Source organism: Euphorbia lathyris, chromosome 10, assembly GCF_963576675.1.
Source record: "Euphorbia lathyris chromosome 10, ddEupLath1.1, whole genome shotgun sequence".
Lineage (NCBI taxonomy): Eukaryota > Viridiplantae > Streptophyta > Magnoliopsida > Malpighiales > Euphorbiaceae > Euphorbia > Euphorbia lathyris.
Window position 1 is genome coordinate 35400653 of NC_088919.1, and position 15467 is coordinate 35416119.

At 36.1% G+C, this 15467-nt stretch overlaps 1 protein-coding gene across 1 annotated transcript; it reads left to right on the top strand.

Moving 5' to 3' along the window:
* The first annotated feature begins 494 nt into the window (after positions 1-494).
* Positions 495-3666, top strand: LOC136208425 (protein POLYCHOME-like). The gene is made up of 3 exons (XM_065999287.1): positions 495-577; positions 769-1147; positions 2740-3666. The coding sequence occupies exons 2-3, from the start codon at positions 785-787 to the stop codon at positions 3124-3126; spliced, it is 750 nt and encodes a 249-aa protein (XP_065855359.1). The 5' UTR covers positions 495-577; positions 769-784; the 3' UTR covers positions 3127-3666.
* Positions 3667-15467: the final 11801 nt, after the last annotated feature.

Below are 15467 nucleotides of genomic sequence, written 5' to 3' on the forward strand. Positions count from 1 at the left end.
TATATTATGAAGGATACTTTTATTATTAATATACTTTTTAGTATTTTGTATATTACAAATTAATTTGTTAATTATTAATAATTTATTTTTTTTTACATGTCAAATATATCAATATATAGTTAATTTTAATTTTGTCACGTTTTGATTCCGATTCCAAAATTTGAACCAAACGCTCGTAAAAATGATTGAATTCCGATTCCAGATTAAACCAAACAAAAGAAATAAATAGGCATTCCGATTCTGATTCCGTAGCATTCCGATTCCGATTCCAATTCCGATTCCGAAGTTTGAACCAAACACCCCCTTACTTTAAATAACCACAATTCAAACAAGCCCTAAGTAAAGTAACAAAACAAAAAGAAGAGGACGAAAATAGTAATTTCAAATGGAGCGTGGTAGCACATAATTTGAATTTTGAATTCAGCACGTGCCAAGCATTCAAGTTTCACCTATAATACCGCCCAAATTTTCATTTTGAAAATTTGCCATTTCTGCTTTCACCCAAAGTATATCTTCTTCTTCCTACTTAATTCATTATCTGCAGTGCTTCTTTCTCCCAAAAACTATCAATTCAAAGGTAACAATCTCTTTTTTCAGTAGCCGGATTCTTCTCTTCACTGCTCTATTGTAGACTTCCATTTCCTATTTCCTTGTTCTGATGATCCTCGCTTATTATTTTTCTTGTCTGTTTAACAATTATTTCAAGATTGAGATTCTTTACTGTTTTCATTACTACTCATTGTTCTGATGTCTTTACATTTCTTTCAGTTGCAATCGATACACAATGGCAGAATCTAGAGACAGATTGTCAAGGCCCATTGATATAGCTTCTTTATACGCTCGTAGCCGGTTTGGTACTCCTGGGATTTATCAAGACCAGCCAGACCTAGAAAGACTTCTGAATCCTCCGATCCGTCGGCCAATTGCAACGAGTCCTGTTGTCCCTCGAAGAGGTGGTTTAGGCACTCCAAGAGTCCAGGCTGGGACAGGTCGAAATATGTTCAGAACCCCAGCTACAGACAGAGAGAATATGCCTATTGGGAGTGCGAGTAGAGGAACTCGAAATGGAAGAGGTCGGGCATCGAACCGTGTCTTACCTTACCGGTACCCGAGAACTCCTCTTCGTGACATAACTGCGATTGTTCGGGTAACCCTAATTTTCTTTATCCTCTTCTTTTTGGTGTTCTTTTAATAGTTGATTATTGATGTGGTATATTGTGATTGAATTGCATTCTTACTTTTTATATGAAGTTTCATTCTGTAATTCTCGGGAATTCCCTTTCCATTAGGTTTAAGATAGTGAAAAATCTTTTTATTCTGTTGAGTAATTAGTCATACTTTAGCTTGATTGTGTTTGATGAATACAATTTTTTCATGGTTAAGCATGGAGATTGAGATTGAGATTGTCGTTCTTGTTGGATAGTTGGAATTCACCAACTCGATCCCTCTATGCGTCACTTTATTTGAGTCGGACTTTGCCCAATAATTTTTAGATCCTCAACATAATTGAATAACCTTCTATGAAATCTTTCCATTTGTTCGCTTTCCTTTTGTAGTTCTCTCAATTCAGTCCTGTTCAATACGTTGGCTGATTTTTCTTTAATATGTGGTTGACTACTCCATGGAAGAGAATAATTTAGATACCTCTCATGTAAGTTACTAACTTACACGTACTAATTTCGTGTTTGTTCCAATCCATTTAAGGTTGTTTTGAGTGGCAATAATGAAAGTTTTATAGTTTATAAACTTTATAATGCTCAATTTCTCAAAAAGTGTACCTAATTTTATTTTGACAACTCAACTGTCAGAATACTTCAATATTGATGCTAGTCTTAACCAAGAAACTGTGACTTATATGTTCAGTGCTTATGAAGTTGTCTAGTCTTAATGAAAGCTTGCTATGAGATACTTTTAATTTTAGGGCCTTCAATTCTAGCCTTAAATTCTAACAGTATTTGAGTTGTTTGTATATGTAGTGTCTTTGGCTTCATTTTGGGAAATCTATTCATAATCCATTATTGATGGTTATGATTAGAATGTTATTTTCCTACAACAGATCCCAAGAGAATACCTTGTTATCCCATCTGTTTTTCTTTTTAAGTTTTTATTTCCTTGTTCAGTGCTTAGCCTTGCATTATTTTGCGTTCCATTGTTTAATTTGTATTCTAACTTAGATTGTTGTTTTATAAATCTGTTCTAGTTTTGAACTTTTTATTAGATGTTATTGCAGAGTTCATACCAGATGGGTTCTGTGGCTTTTACTAAAAGAGTGATGCTCAACTAGAGCATCCAACCCAAATAACTGTCAGTGTGATTCAGTCACATAGCATTTTACTATTGTTGGGCGTGTTGAAAGGATGAGGTTTCTCCCTCACACTTATCAACCAAACACCCAGTTCTCCACAACCAACAACAACAACAAAGGCTTAGTCCCGAAATGATTCGGGGTCGGCTAACATGAACCATTATATAAAACCGTGAAATCAAGTCGTGTCAGCGACACAAATTCGCTTAGGTCTTCCCCTACCCAGTTTTCCACAACCGATGTGGAAAAACCCAACAGCTATTTGATCTAGTGCCAATGTGTTGTCTTACCTTTCAAGTTCTGTTAAGGCAGAATGGATTGACCCTCATTTCATAATTCTTTTGTCAGTAGGTATACAACCTACGTATTCAGAAAAAAGTATGGAAGTGTGCTCTTAACTATTTATCCTAATTTTGGAACAATTCTATGATCAGGCATATGAAAGGAGAAGGAAACTTGTGGGAGGAAGCAGGGCCCAAGAAATTGAGAGTCCAACGCCCCACACGTATCGGGTTGGCAACTCCTCTGAATCATCATCGCCAGGTGCTCATTTCGAGCACAGTAACATGAAGACTCCAGCTCCAAGAACTGCATTGAAGCGCTGCCCTACTACTGTGGGAAAAGTGTCAAAAATTCTGCTTGCTGTTACAAATAAAGCCTCGGGAGATTCAGAGTTTTTAACACCTCAGAAAAAGCTCTTGAACTCAATTGACACAGTTGAGAAAGAAGTGATGCAGGAATTGCAGAAACTACAGAGGACTTCAAGCGCTAAAAGGGCAGAAAGAGAGAAAAAGGTCCGAACTCTCATGTCATTGCGGTAATTGATCATCTTCTGATGATATTTCTATTTTTTTTTTCCCAGAATGACAAATAGTAGTAGTTAGGAAACCATAGGAGATATGGGCCTAAATTTCATCTACTGGTGAAGCAAAGATGGATTGATCATCTACTGGTGATATATTTGTGCATTGAGATGGATCATCTGCTGATGATACAGGAGAGTGTTGAACTTGAATTAGAGAAAGAGGGCTCTCAATTTTGTTGATAGCATACTATATTGGATTGCCTTTCACTTCTTGGTGAAGGCTTTGATGTAGAGGAATAGGCGGTTTTGACAGTAAGATGCCATTACTTACTGAAGGTTTAGGTTTCTATTTTCTTATTCATGTTACCTTCATTCTTTTGAAGGATTAGTTCAAATCGTAGGATAAGTTCTTAACATTTGGTTTCATGTATATAAATGTTACTCAGCCTCTAAGAGTTAACTTTTCTGGGGCTTTTGGCATTCTACTTTTACTGAATTTCAAATACGATGATGATATAATAGCATCAGTTCTAACTGGTAAGATTCTATTCTGTTATATTTTAGTCTTATCTCTTCCTCGAACATCAATTCTATTAGTCTGTCTGTGTGAATATTTCTTTTCACTTGTTTTACTTTTCACGAGCAGTAAAATACATCGGTGCCCTGTGTCCTATAACAACTAAACATTAGTATAGTTTCTCCACTTCATTTCGGGGCCATAGAAATTCTTTAACTTTAGATTACACTATAAAAGTATAAATTGAAAAAATTCCATCAAAAAATTAATGATGATATGAAATTAAAAAAAAAACCAGTTGTATAGATACATTTGTCAAGTTATCATTTTGTGAAGTAGATTTGATGTTCAAGTTGCTCATACACATTTTACGTGGTTACTCTTTTACTTAAATTCTATTGTAATATCAGTGTATGCCAGCCATATGCATAGCTTAAAGATGTTTAAAAGAATTATAAAAGAATGATAAAAGTTGTATAAAAGTTAGAAAATTTAACTAACTGAAATGGTTATTTGACTAAGAATTATATAAAAGAATGATGATTCCTTACATTTATTCAGGTTTGATTTCTACCAAAAATAATTGCCAGTTGACATATTGCTCACTAAAATACTATATGAGCCAGATAATAACAATAAACACCGGTAGTAATTACTCATTCTAAGATTGATTTAATTGAAATTATATATTCATGGATTTCTAAAGGTTATGTTTTTTTATTGTAGAAATGAAAGGATAAAATATAATTTTTTCTACGAGAAATATAAATTTACTTTTAACATGTAAAATGGTACGATTATATTTTTAACATTTACAAGTAAAATACGTTGTCACACTGGATTTTCTAAAAGTTAATCATCAAAATTATCTAAAATATTTATTATATCATCAAAATTGTCTATCAAAATATTAATTAAATTGGTGACATATAAGTTAATCATCAAATTTGTCTAAAATATTTATTATGTCATTAATGTAGTTAAAAATAACCCGTAAAACCTCTCATCGGAATTAATGAAACTTCTTTAATTGATCGATGAACTTTGGAATGTTGAAAGTGACAATTAAATAATGATAAAGTCCGTTTAAATTTTTATTAAGGATAAACCTGATTTTGCTTGAAAACATTAGAGGTAAAATTTTACTATTTTGTATGTGAGGGGCAAAATCTACACTTCACCGAAAAACGATAAGAGAAATTTTAAACTTTTCAATTAATTTTTTTAACTATGTATCTATTTAAAAGATTACGAAGTCAATTAATTTTTTTCAGAAGTTAAGGAATCATATATATATATATATGAAGAAACTTAAATATATATTTTGCTTACTAATCATTATTTATTTCCATGTTATATACAATGTTATTTTTTTTTCTTTAAGAAATACAATGCTTAGCTTTAGTTCTTATTAATAAGTTATATGTTGTTATTATTTTTTCTTTTTCTCTCATTTGAAAACTTTTTCTTTTCAATTTTCTTGGATTCTTATCTTTTTGGTCAAATCTACCTTGATCTGGTATACCTTCGTCTAAAAGTTCCTAGGCTTCCAGAGGATTTCCATCCGATTCTACCTCTCAGACGGGTTTTTCTCGCTCACACTCTTTCGCTTTCCGTAATTATCGCCGCAGATCAGCCATACGTGGCTTTTACATCGTCCATCTCTTTTTATATGGCCGCTAAATTCTAAGCGAATCTGCGGGATACTTCCTCCGCTAGGAGCTGGTACCGAGGGTATAACCGGGGCTGAGGCTCCACACGCTGATCAACATCTTAATCGTTACTTCGGTGGATTTTCAAATGAACTCAACCGGATTGAGCCATTGCTGAAAATTCTGACAGATGGTGGATAATCGAAGTCCACGCTCAGTGCACAAATGATAACTTGATACATGAACTTGGTCACGTGTCTTGACTGTGATGATGATCTGACGTCATGCTCGAGCCTACAAAACAATATGCAAGTCAGACGGGACCGGAGTCCCACAAACACGATTCGATGCCTAAGTCAGTTTCTAAGTTAGGACCGAATGGAAGGGAGTGGACTAGTTTAGAGATAGTAGTTAACATACCGAACCTTGTGTTTGTACCTGTGTATTTATAATATATGATTAAGTTTAAGGTTGTGACCTCCTTAGAAATCCTTACAAGCTTAGGATTTCGTATCCCTCAAGGATTCCGAATCCTGGGAGGAATCCTTTATCTCGTAGGATTTTAGAAGGTCTTTTGATGCGTTTAAGGCTTAGAGGTTTGGACATTTGGTGATAGACCGCCGCTTGTTGGGCTTGGGCCGCATCAACCGTTTTTGTCCTGCTGGGGCCGTCTTAGATGCGTTTGGACCTTTATTATGCTTTGGGCCTAGGTTGTAATGAGAGTAGTGACGACGTTACTCATGTGATATCATTTAGCCCGATATCACAATCTAACCCTGAACACTTGATTTTTACTTTTTTTTAAATTAAACCTATGATATTTTAAATAGATACATTATTAAGTTTTCAAGTTTTGATTTTCACAAACATTAAGTCTATCAATAAATGTTTATATTATTTAAATCAGGATAAATTCCAAAAACAACTCTTGTGGTTTCATGCATTTAAAAAAAAAAACCTGTGGTTTGTTTTTATAAAAAAAGGACTGTGTTATACGCCGTTACCCGAAAAACGGAAAATGACTCAACACCATTAAAAAGTGATGACGTGGCAAAGGGTAAAATTGGAAAAACGATTCTTCTTCTTCTTCTATAAAAAAAATTTGTTTTTCCAATTGTACCCTTTGCCATGTCATCACTTTTAACAGTGTTATTCTATTTTCCGTTCTTCTTCTTCTTCTTCTTCTTCTTCTTAGGAGTAGGAAAGAAAAATAAAAAATAAAAAAAAAATTCGTTTTTCCAATTTTACCCTTTGCCATGTCATCACTTTTAACGGTGTTAAACCATTTTCCGTTTTTCGGGTAATGGCGTATAACACAGTCCTTTTTTTTTTGGTAAAAACAAACCACATGATTTTTTTTGAAATACATGAAACCACATGAGTTGTTTTTGGAATTTACCTTTTAAATTATTATTAAAGATTTAATATGTATGAAAATAAAAGATAAAAAAACTTAATACATCTATTTAGGTCTGTCAATTAGTTGGGGATTCCCCATTCCTGTTAGAGACCTATCCCGATAGGGACGAAGAATCCCCGTTTGGGATCCACATGGGACAGAGATGGTTTGTATATTGTCTCCGATAGTCGGGGACGAGGTGGGGATGGTTATAAGTGTCCCTGTCCCCGAATGTCCCTAATGGGGATCCTGACTAAATACCCGAATATAGAAAAAACTAAAAAATATATACATTATTAATTTATTTTGGACTTGTTTTTATTTTATGCTTTGAATCTTTGTTTGCAATTGTTTAGTTAATTTTCTATATCTAGTAGTTTATGATTTTATATGTCTTGAAATAGTAGTTTATAACTTTAAAAAAAATATATATACTACAAATTGATGTTTTACAAAAAAAAAAGAGTAAAAAAACTAAAAACTTAAATGGAGATGGAGATGGAGATTCCCTGAGGGAATGGTAGCCGAATTTTGCCTACTTGTAATTTGGGGATGGGGATGGAAAATCCCCAATAAACCAGTGATCGAAGATGGTTAATACAACACCGTCCAGCCTCGTTTACGTCCTACATCTATTTGAAAGAATGATGTCGTAACACTTAGAAACATCATGAGTTATATATATATCAATTTGTCTTCTACTCTATGTTTGTAGATGATCCTCTAATAAATTATTAAGCAATTATGGTGTCAATTAAGTGAATTATTAACCAACCACATAGCATGATATGATGGAACTAATCAGTTTCTTTTTTAATAAATCAAATTTAGATATATTGGGTGCGGTATTATCTGTCTTATATTTAATGAAGGTTTGAATGGATGTTTGTAACTTTATTTTCTTTTTGAGCAAATAATTAGATGCTCCATGAGAATAAAGCTAACACAGTTAACACCACAACAAATGACCTAATCTATAGTGCAAGAGGACCACACATGATTCCCAATTAAGTTATAATTCAAGTCCTTCATTTATTTTTTCAAAGTTTATTCACTCGTTTAATCAACATGTTCATCAATAAATACTATATAATAGGAGATTAGATATAATTTATTTCTTACTTATAGAAAAGATGCAAATTAATAGTGTAGCTTTTTTTTTTTAAAACCCAAAATAAGTATTTCATATAAAAACGGGATTTGCATCCTCAACAATAACGTTTGATAGCCATTTCGGTACAACAAAAGATAAAAAAAATCGCTAGCATTGGAATAGGCCTGCCTAGCTACCAAATGTGCAACCTTATTCACTAAACGACTAACAAAAGATACTGAAAAAGTAGGGTTAGAACTTAGGATAACACGACAATCATGAATAAGCGTTCCAAACTCCAAGATATCCTTCTTGTTGGAGTAAATTGCATCAATAACAAGCTTAGCATCCGATTCAAATTCAACGTTCGTGTAATGCATAGAATCAAGCCATATCATACTCGTTCGTAGTGCTAATGCCTCGACCACCTTAGGTTCTCTAACGCTTGTAACAAAACTATTGCTACAGAATAGGAATGTACCTGTATCATTTCTAATCACTGCACCCATCCTGCAGCTTCCTGCTTTCCTAAAGATGGCGCCGTCAACATTACACTTCATTGACCCCCTTGCCGGTGGCTTCCATATTTGTTTATCCCGAGGTTGCTCGATGTTGCTGTTTGAACGTCCCTGATCGGTACCATGCAGCCCTGTTGCAGTCGGCTCAGAATTTCCGCCGTTCGTCGATTGTTACTGCGGGCGTGCTGTTGGCGTCGCTCAAAATTTCCGCCGTTCGTTGATCGCTGCTGTGGGGGTGCCGATGGCGTCGGATCAGACGGGTTAACGACAGATGGGGCAGACCCGTCCCCTTGTTGTGCTGTTGATGTCACTCCGGCTTCTTGAAATTGTCGCTGATATTTAATAGCCCTTGCCGCCAAGTCTGCTTTTCGCTTAGTCTTCGAGCCTTGTTGGTAAACCTTCCAGTCCCGAAATTCATCAATTCCGTGGCGCCAACTAGTGTCTGCAGGCCACCAAGTCATATGCCATAAAACTCTGTTCCGGTGGTCCCAGATTGTCTTTAGAGCACAACAAAGCCGGTCAATGATCTCCTAATTCGGGCCGCATAGTTCCTGCATTAACCATTCTGCAAAATTCATCCCATTAGTTTGTGGTATTGGAAGTCCAGCTATTTGCCAAAGATCACCAACAAAGCAACATTCAACAAATAAATGGTTATCCGTTTCATCCTGATCCACACATACAGGACATTCAATTGTGATTGGAACTCGTCGTTGGGCTAATCTAGCCCGGGTGGGTAGGCTACCCGAGAAAATTTGCCATATGAACATCTTCAATTTAGGGGGCATATTTCAGTTCCAGATCCTCCTCCAACCCCCATTCACCAATCTTCCCTCCTCCACCTCCATCCTAGCAATATAACCCGAATGCACATTATAAAAGCCATCTCTTGACCAGTTCCAGATTCTTCTATCTGGATTGACGGTGAATGGTAAAATGATGTCGCAAATGGCACTCACCTCAGTTTCACTAAAACATCCATTCAATTTATTTACATCCCAACCCCTACAATTTTCAAGCAACAAGTCAGCAACTCTTAAATCTTGCATCCCAGGGACCATAAAAGAATTTAAACAAAAGCCGTTCAGTTTAGGTACCAATGCATCCTTCCAAACTCTAATTGAACTACCATCTCCCACCTTCCACAATACCCCTTTCCTAAGTATACTCAGGCCACTCCAAATACTTCTCCAAACCATACTGGGATTATTGCCTAATTCAGAGAAAAGTAAGTCTTTCCTTGGGAAATATTTTGCTATGAACATTTTACTTACTAAAGTATTTGGGTTATTCACTAATTTCCATCCATGCCTACCTAATAAGGCTAAATTAAACAAATGTAGGTCCTTAAAACCCATCCCTTTAGGTCCTTTGATTGACATAACCTAGGTCCTTAAAACCCATCCCTCTTTTTGCCATCAGGTTTCATACCCCACCAAAATGAGTTCATCATTTTTTGCAATTCATCACAGATAGATAAAGGTATTAGGAACGTACTCATATAGAAGGTAGGTAGAGCCTGGGCCACTGAATTTAACAACACCTCCTTGCCTGCCTGTGAGAGGAATCTGAAGCTCCATACTCCGAAATTTTTCCGCAGCCTTTCAATCAGAAAGTTAAAAATCTTTCTCTTGGAGCGCCCAATTAGTGAAGGCAACCCCAAGCAACGACCCGTGTCCAAAGGTGCATTAACCCTCAAAATTCCTTTAAGCTCAAGTTGCAAATCAGCTGTGACATTCACACTAAAGAAAATTCCAGACTTGCTCAAGTTCACAGCCTGTCCCGAAGCCATCTCGTACTTGGTTAGTATACTCAAAATCTTAGTAGCTTCACTAGTAGTTGCTCCAAAGAACAGAAAACTGTCATCAACGAAGAATAAGTGTGTAACCGATGGTGCCCTTCGACAGATTCTGCATCCTGAAATTAAGCCCTCACTCTTAGCCTTCTTTATCAGTTTGGATAGGACTTCCGCACACAAGATGGCTTAGTTGATAGCTAACAAGGTATTAATTATATAGTCCTAGGTAAAGGCTTAGTTGATAGCTAACAAGGCTATAGCGGATGAAAACCCTTCTTCATTCCCATTGCCTTCTTTCTTATTACCATTGCCTTCTTTCTTTCGCCCGCAGCTTATGAACCTCTAGCCCCGCTTTAGCCCCAAGATTCAGTGCCTCTAGCCGATTCAGTGCCTCTAGCCAGCCCGGCTTTCTTCTGTCTTTACCTGGCTTTCTTAGCCTTCCATCTCTATTGGCTTATTCACCCTTTCTTTAGGCCTTATTTCCCGGTCTTTCTGTAAACCGGCCTGCAACAGTAGTCATGGTTCGCTAACACCCACCCGATTTTCTTCCAGCCTTCACGGATGCCTTATGTTGAATGCGCCTAAAAGCGCCAGCTAGTCAGGGGTGTAAGACCAATCATCCTTATCCTATAGTTCCAACATAAACGCCTTAAGCAAGCTTTGCTTTCTGATATTGACGTGCTGCTTACAAAGACTGGGAAAGTACTTAAGGGAAAAAACTTATTTATTAAGTATAATATGTGGGCCCTTGAGCGCCCACTTTGATGGTGATTGCATTCACCTATTCTATCCCCAGTCCCTTGCAATTACGGGTAAACGCTGCTATTTGTTCCGTTAGAACGAGCTTAGAAGCAGCCATTTCTCCCGAAATGAAAGACAAGACCAAGCTATAACATGTAGGGAGACAACGGATCACCCTGTCTGAGACCCCTGCCAGGGACAACTTGTTCAGAATATTCTCCATTCACTGCCACCTTATACCTAACCGTTGTAATATATAGCATCATCCATCTGATCCAGGTTTCATGAAAACCCATGCGAATCATAACCAATTTCAGAAAGTTCTAATCCACCCTATCATAGGCCTTGCTAATGTCAATCTTCAAGGTAACCTGCCCAGAGCTCCCCCTGTTCTGCCTTTTTATGTAGTGAATACTTTCAAAGGCAACCTGCACATTATCAATTATTGACCTTCCAGGGACAAAAGCAAATTGAGTCTCCCCAATTATTTGTGGCAAAACACCTTTCAACCGGTTAGCCAAGACCTTTCCAATGATTTTGTAGAGCACATTACAAAAGGAGATCGGATGAAAGTCCTTGAGCAATCTAGGGCTGTCTATCTTGGGTATAAGCATAATTGTAGTATCATTGAGGCCCGGTGGGAACTCCCCATATCTAAGCCATTTTGCGCAGGCCGCTCCCAGTTCCTGTCCAATTGTAGCCCAGAATGATTGGAAAAAACCTAGGCTCAAATCATCAGGGCCCGAAGATTTGTTTGGACTCATAGAAAACAGAGCATTCTTGAACTCCTCAATCTCAAAGGGAACCGTGAGCATGTCATTTGTCAATGTGTCAATCACTACCTCAATCACATTCACTGCCTCAATCACATTCACTGCCTCAGACCCAGCTGCCCTAGTTCCGGTGAAGACGGATTGAAAGTACTGCTTTGCATAACCCAACATATCATTTTGATTATCGACAATTACTCGCTCTTCATCACAAAGGGAAGTAATAAGATTCTGTTGTCTCATTGCTTTCATACTGGCATGAAAAAATTGGGTATTTCTGACTCCCCCAGTCAGCCAAAAGGCCTTAGCCCTCTGTTTCCAGAACCTCTCCTTAGCTTCCAATACTTCATTCAGTTTTCTTTTGGCAAAGAAGAATTGAGTAATTGAAGACCCATCGTGATTCCATTTGATTCATTCATCTCCTAATTTGGCTCTTGAAATGGACATTGAAATTCTTACCCCAATCAGCCATTTTCCTCACACACTCCTTTAACTTCTCAGGCACGGGCCTGCTACCTTGCCCTAGCCAGCTCCAAGTCACCAGTTCAGTGAACTCATGCTCCTTTAGCCAGCCGTCTTCAAAGTAGAATCTTTTAGTTCTATTATGTGTTACTTTCTGTTCCAATCTGAGCAAGAGAGGAAGGTGATCAGAGTAACCCGAGATGCAGGATTTGAATTGATAATTAGCAAAACGAAGCCTCTGTCTAGCTTTTCTCGTACCCAAACCCCGGTTCCCCTCCCTCTTTCCTAGGTAAATGAGCTTCCCTTCAGCTCCAATTCTGACAAACTATAGTCCACAACTGCTCTGTTGAAATCCTGCATCAAATAGGTGGGGAACATGGCTCCCCCAATATTTTCATCTGCTCGCAGAATATAATTAAAATCCCCAATTATCACTCAGGGGAGCTGTGAGTCACCAGCAATTCTCCTTAGTAACTCCCATGACTCAACATGTCTATTCCGATCAGCAAAGCCATAAAAACCCACTAACCTCCAATCCACATTCAGAACATCATTAATTACCACATCAATGTGATGCTCAGAGTAACTCTTGACATTAACCTGAAACCCTGCCTTCCAAACTAATGCTAAACCACCACCACTCCGTCCTCTTCTATTCACAGAGAAGACTCCATCAAACTTTACGTGCTGTTTAATAGTAACTATTGTTAAGCCCAAAATATACCTAAAATATCATATATAAATACGTTAAATTTACATTGAAATCATGCTAATTATATTCATTTATAGTACTTTTACGTCTTTATATACTTTTTTGATGCAAGGTACTTAATTATTTGGTTAAATCCAAATAGGAGCTAAAACAGAGCAAAAACGAGGGAAAAACCTAAGTTACGTGCCAAAAGTACGTGTTAATCAGAAGACCGATTCAAGGAGACGAGAAGTAGCCGATAGATGGGGGAGAACGTCCCTGTCACGATTGAGATTCTCAGAATCTCAGTCGCGACATGCTAATCTCAAACACCGAAGATCGAAGTTTTTCAGCTTTCTCCATTTCCCCCTGTCTCGACTGAGATTTTCAGAATCTCAGTTGAGACAGCGAAGAATTCTGCACAGCTTTCATATGTCAGAAATCCAAAAAACGCGTCTGTTCGTTTGGATAAAAGAGACCCTTCACCAGCGGACACGACCCTGCAATTACAACCATTCACCAACTATAAATAAGTGATTCATTTCAGAATTCAAGTGTTGATTAAGTTGGTTAAGTGGGTTATGAGAGTTGTTATTATGTTGAAGAAACTCTGACTTAGAAATGAGTCAGATTAGTTTACATTTCTGTAAAAGCAAACTTGCTGTACACAAGTTGTTCTTAGATTAGTTATAAACACAGTAGTGATTAGTTTAGTTTTAAAGATTGTTCAAAGACAAGTTCTCATTCTGGTAGTGGACCTAGCGGCCTCTATTCCGAAGATTCAGCGAGAAGAACTAACGGCTGAAGCGCAAAAGGGTCTAACAAACCTACGGAGTTTGAGGGAAAGATTGACAACCCGGATCTCAAAGATTTCGTCAAAATGCTATCCATGTTTCTTCCTCTCTGTTAACTTGTGAAGATTCACAATTCACTAATAATACATTTATCTTATTCAATATATTCTTCCTGTTGTTATTTTGATGTTATTCTGACAAAATGATTTTCAAAGTAATAAACTGGTGTTTTCATTAAAACGTTTTACACAATTATATTTACAAGGAAACTTTGTTGAACACTTGAAAGAATTAGTTTTTATGGATGATATGATCGTGAGCGTGGCTTATCGGATATAAAATACTAATTTGATTAAGGTAGAAATCTGCTCCGATCCAGAGAGATTTCTACGGTTGAAAGCCCATTAATTGCGTAAATTCTTGAATTATTCCATGTTCATAATCTTACCAAAGTTATAGTTGCTTTCTTTGCTTAATGCGAATAAGTTTTATACACTTTTTATTCTAAACACGAAAGTTTCTGTCTTGTAATCAAATCTCAAGACAGAATTGTTCTCTAAAGTTCAACATATAATCCTCATCTAATCCTAACCAATACAAACTAATACAATTAATTAAATGATTTTCTTAAGTTAAACCTAAAATCGAGAATAAAACTGAATTAAAATAAGTTTTAGTTAAAAAGCGTTCCCTGTGGGTTCGATATCTTTTATTAATACAAGCATATACCGTGCACTTGCGGAAATCGCTCAACAAGTTTTTGGCGCCGTTGCCGGGGAACGCCAAATTTTTAACTAAAATTTATATTTTTCGTGTTTTATTCTGAACCTTGGTTTATAGTATATGTATTTATTTCTTTATAGTTTTTTTTTTATTTTTTTTTGAGGATGGTCGCTAGGACTAAATCCTCGTTGTTATTTAACGTTTGCAGATAAAGAGAAAAAAAATCCAAGTTTCTCAAAAGATAACCTGGAGATTTGATTATCAATAAAATTCACAGAAGGAGTCTACAGAAAAGAAATTAAACATGCAAATACATCAGAAGGAAAAGAAAATTTTATGAAACAGGATGTCAGACGTGACAGATGATTTTTCCAGAAAATTGACCTCTTCCCAAACACATTTACCTCTTTTCTATACATTTAATCCTTCACCAAAATATTACATCTCTTTGTAATTTTTTTTTTAATTCCTACATTACACCCGCATAATTTCTTCTTTTATCATATCATTTCCTTAAACACCTACATTTATCTCTCTAAGAAATAGCTGATCAACTTTTCTCAGACAGATATATTAGAAAGTAGGAATGGGGAATATAGTCCTTGAAATTATCTTATCCCCTATGAAGGAATTGTCGATTTTTACCATAGTTTCAACAGTTTCAGTTCATGCACGTAGTTCTTGTTCATGCGCGGAACCAGAAGTTCGGGCATTCAACCGGAATCATTAGATCCTTAAATTGAGAACGCTAAAAAAAGAAAGCGCTTAAAAAATGCTAAAAAAAAAGAAAAAAAAAATATAATATTAATTTCAAAATGTGGGATACAGTTCTACTTTCTTTTATTCCCACTTGAAATTATTCACAGGTAAGTTAAATGGACAGGACCATTATTTAAAATCGGTCTAGGTAATTGACCCTGTCCATAATTTTGATTCTCCTTGAGAATTCTTAAGGATTATCACATTTTTAGTTTTTAATATTTCATATTCTAAATTTTACATTTTATTTTAATTTAATTTTTATATTCATCTTTAGTTTAGCAATAATGATTAGATTAGAAATAAATTTTTTTTATTGAAAGATATTGAAAATATGCTATGTATCTTAAATATTTGTACTTAATGAGGAAAATGTCTTTAGATTTAAAGAAATCTCAATTGAATTAAAATCACACATAATTTAAGTTTCTGATTGTATA